This window comes from Gadus morhua, chromosome 23 (genome assembly GCF_902167405.1).
Source record: "Gadus morhua chromosome 23, gadMor3.0, whole genome shotgun sequence".
In the NCBI taxonomy this organism is placed as follows: Eukaryota; Metazoa; Chordata; class Actinopteri; order Gadiformes; family Gadidae; genus Gadus; species Gadus morhua.
This window is the reverse complement of record NC_044070.1, coordinates 6,310,003-6,322,630: the sequence shown is the minus strand read 5'-3', so window position 1 is coordinate 6,322,630 and position 12,628 is coordinate 6,310,003. Positions and strand designations below refer to the sequence as shown.

The window sequence follows — 12,628 nt, the reverse complement described above, 5'->3', positions numbered from 1 at the left end:
TTGAATAAACGTATATAATTGTATTTTATATAATATACTTATGTGTTCAAACCACTGGTAGATTGTAGGCATATATGAATTAATTAATCAGATCAGTTAAATAATATATCCAAATAAATACATGTTTATCATCTCTTTCTTTGTCTTTTTCCCCCCTGCATAATAGTAATCAACCGTACTGTAAATGTGATGCATGAATTAAGTTAAGACAATTTCACTTAGTTTTATAAAAATTGAATGGATTTTTCCTTTTAATAAAGACGATTCTATCAACCGCAACAAAGCTTTTGTGACTTCCCCAAAGAGGCTCCATGCGAAGGAGACATGACCGCATTCATAACAGACAAAAGTCAAATAAATATCGATCAGCTTGATTGCTGCCATGTTTTATTCATAAGCGCACATGTGTTTGCAAGCGGACACGCAGTATTAAAAAGCGGAAGCGGAAGCGCTTCCACACTAACAAGTCGTTTCAAAGTCTGAACGTTACAAACGCTAGGAAGCACTCGAGCTAGCACTCTAGTCTAGGACGCGACTAGCAAGGACGCGTCCTAGCAAGGCTGCAGCCTTCACTTTGGCAAACAGCCAATAAAGGCGACGAGCCTTCTTTCCCATTAAACTGTAAACATGGCGTCAAGCGGTTCAACTGTTGGTTCACGTTGGTCCCATAGAGAAGTCGAGTGTCTGTTAACCATTTGGGCAGACGGTGCGATTGAGGCACAGTTGTAGAAGACCCACAAAAATTCAGATGTATTTGGGAGTATCCGCGAATCAATGACTTTATTATGGTCCATGCAGCGGACGCTTGGTGATGACGTGTTACGACGTGATGACGTATGTACAAGAGCCTACCGTGGCCAGGCCACAGTTGCGACCATAGGTTGCGACGGCTGTCACGTTAAAATTGTACCGGGGGCGAAAATTGTACCGGCCTACGTCATCGTTTGTTTACATCCTGACAACCTGCCCGGCAACAGACGACGCGATGCAGAAAACATGTTTCCAAACGACGAAATAACATAATACAGATAGCGGATCGCTATCTGTATTATGATAGATAGCGATAACACTTGTTTTAACTTTATATTTGTATTGTATTTAATTGTTTAATCTAAACAATAAAAAAAATTGCCCGCGAAACGGGCGATCGCGTCAAATGACAAATGTTTTGCCCGCGAAACGGGCGATCGCGTCAAATGACGTAGGAGGGTTCTTGAAACATAATACAGATAACGGATCGCTAGATAACACTTGTTTTTACTTTATATTTGTATTGTATTGAATTGTTTAATCGAATTTAGCTAGTAAACTGAGTGTTTTAAGCAGGTTTCATAGTCTAGAACGTTCAAGAACCTTCCTACGTGATTTGACGCGTCATTTGACGCGATCGCCCGTTTCGCGGGCAAAGTTTTTTATTGTTTCGATTAAACAATTAAATACAATACAAATATAAAGTAAAAACAAGTGTTATCGCTATCTATCATAATACAGATAGCGATCCGCTATCTGTATTATGTTATTTCGTCGTTTGGAAACATGTTTTCTGCATCGCGTCGTCTGTTGCCGGGCAGGTTGTCAGGTTGTCAGGATGTAAACAAACGATGACGTAGGCCGGTACAATTTTCGCCCCCGGTACAATTTTAACGTGACACGGCCACGGCCAGATGGCCTAGTAGTGTGAGCGCAGGCCAGAGAACAATGGGGCCAGTTCAGCACGGTTAGGTGTGAAAACGGCCAACGGCCACAGCCAGATGGCCTAGGGTGCACTCACACTAGGACCGAACACGCACCAGACGAGGCAGACAGCCGAGTTGGAGAGACGCGGTAGGCGGAGAACGCACCAACCCGTACCTACGCCAATACGCTTCCCCCCAGGACTGAGTGGGAGAAGACGGGAGCGATTGAGACGCCGACCTCGCAGCCGGACCAGACCCGGAGACGGCCCCTTTCACCCCATAAGAGGAAGAACTTATGTTGTCTTTTGTTTGACCTTTTTTGCACGTGAGGCGAACAAATTAAAACCGTTGACCCGCAACCCTGTTTTGAGCGTCTCCTTTGAAAATCCCAGCCGCCGACGATCGGGGTTGCCACAATATACACGCACACACCATAAGTATACACCATATAGATACACACACACAATAGATACACCCCATATAGATGCACACCATAAAGATAAACACACAAAATAGACACACACCAAAGATTAACTTAATATAGATACAAACTATATAGATCCCCCCCAAACACATACACACACGCACGCACAGATCTGACTAGGGATAGGATAGATTAATTCACTTGAGGTGGTAAACAGGTTGTTGTTTATTCTCTTGCCAAAAGGACTATCTAGACTAGGCTACTTATAAATGTTTATAAATATATATATTTTATTTATTTATTTCCCAAAGATCATATTCGGGGCTAATTAAATAACATCCGAGGCTTTAGCCCCGAATAAAACAGCATAGTAGTGACGCCACTGGCAACAGGCCTCGCATATTAGACATTTTCCATCAATACATCATTTAGAAGTTTGGAATACCTTTTTTGACTAGCATTTCTGCAATCAAAGATAAAAGCTTTTAAATACCAACAGATGGCGCTTTTTGTAAAGAGTTGATCTTTACAAATCCTGTAAAGAATATTAGTGTGCAGACAACAAAAGTAACACATCAATGTAAATAAATAATAAACGTTGTAAATATATGGCCTGTTAGGCCCTTTGAGACTGTACGTGAATAAGGGTTGGACAAATAAAATGTAATTGAACGTATAGACGTTAATTAAATAAGCAGTAACATTTCAACATTTATATATGTAGGCCTATATGTTGATCAAAACAAAATAAATCAGGTCCAAAGAGAATGTTGTGGTCACAGATCCTTGATACTCGACACATAGGCCTACCATCCAGCCGTGTTTAATTTGACATTATGTCTATCATGAAAACATTTAATTCAAGTAATGTGGCACTATATGTTGGTTAAAGAAAACACCTATTTAAAGTCCCTTCAAATAATGTATAAACCAGCATATATGCTGCCAAAAATAATAATAATCAGTGTATCCCAACAGAGGCGGACGATAACATTGTAAAAATAATGAATTAAAAGTGAATCCTTGCTTTTTATTGATTATGAAAATGAACAGGCACCTATAACATGGAACTTGCACATCCCAAAAAAACAAACGTAAATAACACATCCCCATTAGTGTTGATCACTCACTACAAGCAGCAAGCTAAGAATCCAAACTACAGTGAAACGGGTGTATGTGTGTGTGTGTGTGTGTGTGTAGGGGAGGGGACGGAAGAGGGGTACTGGATTATTTGGTGGTGGAAATGACAAGAGACAGATGGACCCTTGTCAACTTTCTAACAAAAATGTAATCTCCATGGATCTATACTGCTCATTAAACAGAAACTTGTTGCATCCCTGCCCCTCTTATGCCACTGTGACTGTATTTACAATCATTTCATCCCCGTCGCCATTTCTCACAGCACACCCTAAACCGCATTGAGAGCACTACTAATGAAGCTAATACAAAACAAGTCATTGGTTAAATAGAAATCTAGTTTATCAATATAGTTTTTAGGATAGCATCATGGTCATCCCCTCTCTACCGTTTTTCTATTATCACATTCACTCAAGATGCATTGAAGATTCAATTGAACTAGACCCAGGAAAGATAATAGTAGTTAAAACAAAACAACTCAAGATGAAACAGTTCAAGTATTCCCCGATGAAGGACTATAAAGGAATGGAGTGACTTCAGTTTGAATGAAAGAGCCGTATTCACACCTTGTTCATTGAAACAAGCTCAAAAAATTATGAGGCTTATACCTTGAGCTCATTTGAGTCTCGGCTTTCATGTGGCAGATCATTTGTGCAGATAGCATAGATCGGATTGGCAATTTCCAGGCCAATTATTGACTAAAAAATTTCCAAAAAACATCATCCAAAAACCGTCCGGAAACGTATATTGCCAGAAAAACGATTATCCAAATACATGTACTTCTGCAATGGCAAATACACAAATACACACCTGAAGGCAACCTAATTATTAACTTTGACGTTATGTGGTAAATATCATGAATAATATATCTCTCACAAACATGGAGGAGGGAGGGAGGAAGGGAAGTACGGTTTGGGGGCTGCTTTACTGCATAAATGTCTCATGATCGAAATTGCGTATGTGGTGAAAAAATATATCCGATAGTTAAAAAAAGAATGTTGTTCTGTTGTTCTGCTGCTCTGTATCTACAGCAGTGCTGTACCACATCCTGTGGGTAGCCAGACTTGTGCGTGTGTGTGCATGTGTGTGAGTAAGGAGCAGAAGGACAGAAGATTAATAAAAATGTAATTAAAAAGCAGAAATAAAGCATGAAGGAACGTTATACCGTTCATTGTGGTCAAAAAAGACGATTATATGACAGGCCCAGCTGTTCCGAGGCGTCTGTTCTTTCTGTTGCTAATTATGCTATAAAGAGGAAGGAAGTCTTTCATGGTTGTTCAGTTTCTGTTGGGCTCACTGCATGAACTGGCACCGCAGGGTAAAGGTTAGACCAGCTTCCTTCTCCAGTAACTTTTCACTTTTATTTATATTGTTAACAAATCTAATAGTTCTCATAGTTTTCCTTGTTTTCACTTTTTAATTGAGTTTATGACCTGCATGTGTTTTATTATCTCCCCAGAACAACAGAGTGAGAGAGGAGAGGACAAACCATGACTTTAAGATCAGCAGCAAGAGGATTTCTAGCTTTCCTTCTATCAGTACCAGGTTGGTTCATTTACATTAGGAACATTTAGTTGAACTGTTTCAATAACATGACAAGCAAGCACCTGGAACCGTGAGAGGGTGAAACCACAGCATGAAGATAGAATAAAAGTCAATAGAACTTTAAAGTATCTCCCTCTAAAAAGCTGTGTTTGGTTAAACAGACCACTAGAATAGAGAGTGGTCCACTTTATATTGTTCAGCTATGGTTCATTAGTCATTGGAAAATACCAGTTCACTGCAAGTTGTTTACAGCCTCGTGTGGTGAATGTACTGTACTGTTTTTAGATCACAAAACACGTATTTCATATTGGAATGAATATATATTTGCATTTGAGATGTGTTGGCCGTTTCTGTGTTGATCGGCAAACCTGAACTAACATCAAAGGGTTAGTTTAGTTGCTTTTTGAAAAAAGATGAAAGTCAAGAGCCTCAGTTTTTCCTTGTTTATTCTATAAATGATGATTTAGGCATGACATATCAATCTTCTGCTGCAATGTTGGAATTATTGTTCAGTGTAACGGTATACACTGCATGCTATCTCCTGTCCTCTCTCCTATCTCCTGCTTTCCTCTCCTTTCCTTCTCTCATCTTCTTGTCTCCTTTCGTTATCTTGTCTGCTCTCCTCTATTTGTCTCCTCTCCTCCTCCTTGACTCCACTCTCTTCCTCTCCTTACCTGACTCCTCACCACTAATCCCACTTCCTCTCCCTGTCTCCAATCCTTTCCTTGTCTCCTCTCCTCTCCCCCTCTACTCTACGTTTCTTGTCTCTGCATCTAATTAATTACAAAGAGTGCAGTCAAAAAAACAGCCTAGTAGCCTACACTACCAGAATTCATTAACTGTTAGTGTTTGTTGTTCAGTTAGTGTAGTGCACATTTCTGTTTTTCCGGGGGGGTTGTACTCAGGGCCGGCCCAAGCCTTTCGGGGGCCCTAAGCAGAATTTGATATTGGGGCCCCCCCATCCCACCTAGCGGAGTCATTTGCGCTCGACGATTATTGACAAAAATGTCACACTACAATGATTTGACAATGAATTAATTGACATTATCAATTGTATTAATACTGAATTACGTAGATGTGATTTCCTGTATTTTTTATATGGCCAGCTGGATAAGGGAAATACCTGAATTTAAGCATATTCATAGCATTTTGCTTTTTGACTTATTGAGATGGTGACTTGGGCTTGGGCTTCAGTGCCCCTTGACCTCTTGGGCCTGGAAGGCTCATTCAGTTGCTCTCATGCCAAAAATATTCTAGACTTTTGTCCCTTGATAGACCCCTGTATTATTATAGTCGTTATTTACACCAAAACGGTCACCTTTTAACCTTAGAGGGCACTTAGATCACAGATTTATTTTAAACTTTCATATTCAAAGTGAAGCATCAAGTGTGGTTTACTGAAGTTAAATTGTAAAATAATTAAATACAACAGCATTTGTATCAGTTTAATAAACAGATCTTTCAACAGATTTGTAAATGTGCAATCTTAAACTGAAATCAAAATACACAAACATTAATATTATCAAAAATAACATTAAAAAATATAAAATAAATAATGATAGTGCCTCTGTATTGCAAACAAACGATCACAAACATATTAAATAAATAATTTGCAACTGTGCAAACACGTATTAAGTTAACAATTTCCAATTACAAAATAAAACCAAAATAGACAAGCATGGATATATATGTTTAATATTATTATTATTATTTTTAATTATATTTTTTTTTTTCCGATAGGGGGCCCCCTGGCAGTCAGGAGGCCCCAAGCGCCCGCTTGTATCGCTTATGCCTTGGGCCGGCCCTGGTTGTACTTGATACCCCCCCTGGCTACGCCACTGGTTTCACATGATGTTCTGGAACATTCCTCTCACAGCTCAGCAGTCAGCATGTATCTGTAGTTTCCATCTCCACCCACCAGCCTCCATCTCTTTATGCATATTCTGATCTTTTCTTGAGGTGAACCTTTGTGTCTTGTTTATTCTCAATGAGATGCGTTTGTTTTTTCACAGCGCTTCAGGGTATTGATCAATGGACGGTTACTTACTCATCTAGTAACGTCTGCGCTTTAAGAAAATCAACTGTTGACATCAACTGCACTTATGAATACCCTGACAACGTTCTATACCACCCTACCAAAGTCTATACACTGTGGTTTACTAAAGTATCCAACGATCAGCCTGTTGATCTGCAAGGTGATGCAGACTATACAGGTCGTGTTGGATACAGCTGTGGAGAGGACAGCTGTAATGGGTCCAGATGTCATGGAACATGTACCCTGAGAATCAAAGACCTGAGAGAGAGCGACTTTGCTGTCTACGAATTTAGGTTCACAACAAACCAACCACGTGGGGAATATACTGTTGACCCTGGAGTGACATTATTTGTATCAGGTAAACTATGATGACTGTGTGCGTGTGTGTTATTGTTTGGGTTCTAGAAGGTTTGTGTTATCCTAATTATTTAGAATAATTGTGATTAATTTGATCTAACTCCCAGATCTCCAGGTGAAGGTGTCCTTTCCTGACCCTACCGATCCTACCAGGGCAGAGCTGGAATGTCACAGTAGGTGTGGTCTAGCTGGGAACCATCTCTACACCTGGTTCAGGAATGGAGAGAATGTAGGACAGGGAGTGAACTCCTGGGTCCAACCTCAGTCTGGAGGCAGCTATTCATGTGCTGTTGAAGAACACAATCTCAGCTCTCCTTTAGTGTGTAAGTCTACTCCACAGTATGCTGACATGATACCAGATGTAATGGACCTTTTAGGGAAAATAACATAATGTATACTATGAATGGACCAAACTGCTGGTGTTTTATATAATTAATAAAATGTAACTGTTAACAGACGCTCCAAAGACCCCCTCAGTGACCGTGAGTCCCTCTGGTGAAATAGAGGAGGGCAGTTCAGTGACTCTGAACTGCAGCAGTGATGCCAACCCAGCAGCTGACTACACCTGGTTCAAGGTTAATGGAGATAATTTCTCCAGAGACACGAACCAGGGACAACCGCTCTTCTTTAGACGCATCCTATCTACAAACTCTGGACAATATCGTTGTGACGCACAAAATAAGCTAGGGAAAGAATCAGTCTCAATCTCTATCAATGTCCAATGTGAGTTAAAAAAAACAATACACAATCAAATGAGCATAACTGTTTCAACATTAAAAATTACCTTAAACTTAACTTTTTTCGATTTTGCCTTAATACTGTCATGAAAAAAAATGTGCAAGCTGTTTTTACCTGTTTCTTTGTGTCTCCAGATGGGCCGAATCACACATCTGTGTATTCAAGTCCCTCTGGTGGAATAGAGGAGGGCAGTTCAGTGACTCTGAGCTGCAGCAGTGATGCCAACCCAGCAGCTAACTACACCTGGTTCAGGGAACATGAAGACTCAGTGAGAGAATCAGGACAGAACTACACCATTACTAATATCACATCTGAGCATGAAGGAAACTATTACTGCCAAGCTCATAATGCATTCGGACGTCACAATTCCTCATTTTTATTCATTAAGGGTAATAGTTCATTTCAAATAAATACACACCTTTCACACAGTCACAGACACACGGTTAAACATTGACCTGCAGTTGTCAGTGTTTTAAATCGTACTATGTTGTTTACTATGTTTCAGTGACATCATCATCACTGACAGCAATGGTAGCTGTATCAACCATTGTTATGTTATTGGCCACCATTCTCCTCCTCGTCTTCCTCTGGATGAGGTGAGATGTTCTCTATCTTTCTCGTTTTCCATTCCTTCATGCCTCCTGTTGCTTCTTCATCTCTATGTTCTCTTCTCCAGAAGAAAGAGGGCCTTCAGAAAGGCATGTGAACAGGGAGGAAGGCCAGATACCGTGGAGGAGGTGAGACACAGGAAGCCATTTATTACTAACCCATCCTTTACTAAGAGACACAGTGGAAATACCCTGAGACCACGACACAAGACCACACAGGATATTATCTATAGTTGTTTCGTTATAGAGTCTGTTATAGACCTCCCAAACAGAAGGAGTGTTCTTAAGTGTTCTATTAAAATTTGGTACTGATTGCTGCAGTCATAATGAATTTTTGCACGAATACTGTACCTTACTTGGCGATCCTAATGTTCTTACAGAAAGCTAGTGTATCTTACCAGGGGATTTACATACAAATGTGAAAACACCAACAAGCTCTCTGGTAGTTGTCCTTAGGATGTTCATTCAGTTTTTTGGGTTAAACAACTGATCGGGGAGCCAAGACGGTTGTGTACTGATAGAACATCATTTCTAGATGATATGATGTATTGGAAAGAGACTAAATATGTAAGTCAGGTGATTTCATCTGTAGCATTAGTGATCATTTGTTAATTTCTTGCATCGTTAAAATCCTGAAAGTGCTGCTGGAACAGGAAAACATCTGCATGAAGTTCCATGAAAAGGGTCCCAAAAGATTGATTAATTCACACACAATTCTCCACTGCTGTGGTTTTCCCTTTGTTTCAGAGTTGCACATTAGCTCTGAATATAAACACTATCATTGAGAGTTTCTACCATGACAAAAGAGAGAGCTTTGAGCTGGGTGAAACAGCTGATAATGAAGTGGCCAACTTGTTGCGCTCCATGAGCCTAAACAAGGCCACTGTCATTGGATGGACTTCCTGCTAGGCGGATTGGGGCTGAAATCAAAGCTCAAAGAAATTCCAACTAGAATGGTTCTGTTAGATCTACAGAAGGCTTTTGATACAGTAGATCACAGCACTTGTTGATTCCCTTAAATTGATTGAAACATCAATATAGTGGTTTAATCCTTGTGGGATCCCCAGGGGTCTATTCCTGGCCGTTTTATATGATGTGACATACTTTCAGCAGTAATCTCCCGGATGTTTTACGATTTGTAACCTGAAATAAAACCAAACCACACCAGTGCCCCATGATCATCAGTATTGTTTGTATGCTTTCTCTGCGGCAGTGTTGCCATGGCACCTGACACTATGTTATGGTGGGGTCACCTGGGAATACAAAGTTCAGTTTGATTAATTATCAGTCTGGGATTTAAGAATGACTAATTGACAAGGTGAAGTTTGCTTAAAGAGTGAGAACTAGGGTGAGATCTAAAGACAAACTGGGATCAGGTGAAACATCCGCCAGTGAGTAGAATGAAAAGATTGGTGAATGGAAATAATGATTCCTAATTTTGTTTTAAAGAAGCAAATTAATATGTTGTTATTAAACGGTTTTAGGAGCTCAACAGATAGAGGAAACCTTGCAGGAAGGACTTCAAGTGAGGCCTACAGCAGCCTGCATGGTGGGACCAATAGTCACCACCAAGGGTCTCTAGATGAACCAGAAACACTTGGCCTTCAGGACTGTGTTCAGGAAGTGTAAAGTGTTTCCTAAACGTTCTCTTCCTCCCCGATAGCCACTTCCTGTTCCTGTGTATGAAAACGCCTCAGCTCTGACCAATCAAATGGTTCCTACAGCACTCAGAGAACCAACTGAAGAGCATGATGACCTTCACTATGCCAGCATCCACACCTCTCGCTCAAAGAACCAGGAAGTTCCTCGCTGGTTGCCTGGCTCTCGTGTCCAATCAGACCAGACAGATGCATTATTTTACTCTGTGGTCAACGTTAAGAGACCCAACGCTGTCCCTGGGTAAGCTTCTCTCTGTATTTCTAAAGTGGAAACAGAATCTATGTTTTTGGACTTTATCAACCCAACGGATCCGTTTCACAGGGTGACTGAAGTTCTGTCTTCTTTTCAGAGAAAGAGAGAAGACAGAGGCGACAGAAACCTCAGTGTTGTACAGCACTGTCAAAAAATAACCCAGAAATTGAACCAGTTGCTGCAGCAGGATTTAAATAGTGAGTTTAGGTAGAGTGTCTCATCTGTTTAGTTGAACAGGACAATACGCTGGTTGCATATCATATGGCGCTTAATTACCTGGAATGATACCTCATCTGATGTCTGTTGAGTTTATTGTACTTAATTACTTGATTTTGTATGTTCCACTTGTGATGCCCCCATATCTTATCCAGGGTCTCTTGCTCTGGTGGATGAAGCTCCGCTTCATTGCTACCACCTGTTGGTTACCAGGATGTACTGCACCTGTGAGGAGAGGGACAATACCTGTCTGGGTTTGTTAGCTAACCATCGTTGCCGTCTCCTGGCTGCACTGAAACATTATTATATTTTACGGATTTCCCCTGTTCATTGTCTTTTTACTTGTTAATAAAACAGAAATGTTCACCAACCCTTCCAAACAATACCTTGATCAACTGAATCTGAATAAATTGCTATTGCTTGGAGCATGTTTCTAAAGTTATTTCTCTTTTAATGTTCAAGATCAAAGTTATTAATGCTCCGGATTTTTATTAAATTGTGACCATGGGCAAATACAAAGGTTGTGGAAGTAGGGCAGCCATTGTTACAATAATATACATGTACTATTTGGTACTTTTGCAAAACAACAAATACATCTATCAGAAATCATAAAAAAATATTTAATTCAACATAAAAATATAAACAATGTGGGCCGAGCCACATTGTGTTTATTCATGATGAAACTACTCCCTTCGTTCCATAATGAGCCCATCCACGCATGCGCCAAATGTCAAAAGTTTAATTTCAAATAAATATTGAATATGAAACTAACTTTTCCTCAGTAGTAACATGAGGTGCCGAAACTTTGACAGGATCCAAGGTCTTTGATGCCTCTGTTGAAATCGATGGAGGTTGAAGTTGTAATAGTTGTAAACATGAGCTCTATTGTTGACGGCAGTGGTGGCACCTGAAAAAAATCGCAATTTTTCTAATAATGATTTATGTGACCCATCCAATAGGTGCATTAAGCAAGACATTATCAATTTGTTGTTAGATGATTAATTCATACAGATATCCTTATTGTATCCACTAGATGGCAACTCCATAAACAAAAATGGAGTAGCTCCACAATTAATTATTTACATGAATCAAATGTCGTATGATGTGAAATAGCAGGAGAATATGTCGGGCAGCATCATAAAGACTGGGGGAGCATGTTAAGTCAAATATTTGCTGACTGACCTTGAAAGTATTGGCTGGCAAAAGAAAAATAAGTTATCTACGGTGGCACATTGTATTCACAACACCAAAAAAAAATCTGGTTATCTCGTAATGATAATATAATATCTAATGATATGATAATATCTCATAATTACGAGATGTTTATGTCATAATTACGAGATAATTATCTCATAATTAAGAGATCTTTATCTTTCTCCTAATTACGCATTATTTATTTCATAATTACGAGATATTTATTTCACAACTACAAGATAATTATCTCTTAATTACGACATCAGAATCTCATAGCCTAGTCTTCCACCGCTTGTTGTTCAGTAAAGATGGAAAGAATACGCTGGATGGAAATCATTTGGCGCTTAATTACCTGGACTGATACCTAATCTGATGTCTGTTGAGTAAAATAAAAATTCCTTAAAAATAAGTAGAGATGTATTTTTTAAGGTTGTAGCAAGACCATATAGAGGTCATGCCTATATGGAACAAGTTGTGGGGCTCAATAATGGCGACGCTATTGAAATTTGACCATTATGGTCGTTTTCCGTTTTGCACTTTGCAGACGGTCCCTAATAGTGTTGGCTCGTTCGTTCACGAACCGGTTTGAATGAACGAGTCTTTAGAACGAACAAACCGAACCGGTTTGTCTCTCTCGTTCGTTCGGTCGTCTCATTCACCATTCGATTCACCGGAAACTCGACTGAACGAACTAACAAGTTTCCGGTAGCACTAACTCCACTGAGTCCGACTGACCCAACTGAGAACCGTGCAATGGGGTCCATTCCATGATGCGATTCACCGTTAC

General features: G+C 39.8%; 1 protein-coding gene across 7 annotated transcripts; it reads left to right on the top strand.

Moving 5' to 3' along the window:
* The first annotated feature begins 4,400 nt into the window (after positions 1–4,400).
* Positions 4,401–11,073, top strand: LOC115537301 (B-cell receptor CD22). Of its 7 annotated transcripts, XM_030349115.1 has the most exons (11): positions 4,519–4,561; positions 4,697–4,782; positions 6,795–7,175; positions 7,282–7,497; positions 7,631–7,897; positions 8,047–8,301; positions 8,418–8,508; positions 8,589–8,649; positions 10,184–10,419; positions 10,529–10,628; positions 10,803–11,073. In XM_030349115.1, exons 2-10 carry the CDS (start codon positions 4,728–4,730, stop codon positions 10,587–10,589), a joined length of 1,623 nt encoding a protein of 540 aa, XP_030204975.1. In that variant the 5' UTR covers positions 4,519–4,561; positions 4,697–4,727; the 3' UTR covers positions 10,590–10,628; positions 10,803–11,073. The 7 variants fall into 7 exon arrangements, with proteins under 7 accessions (XP_030204979.1, XP_030204976.1, XP_030204975.1 ...); XM_030349119.1 differs by having other exon boundaries at positions 4,401–4,561; positions 7,111–7,175; positions 10,529–11,073; XM_030349116.1 differs by having other exon boundaries at positions 4,518–4,561; positions 8,592–8,649; positions 10,529–11,073.
* The last annotated feature ends 1,555 nt before the right edge of the window (positions 11,074–12,628 follow it).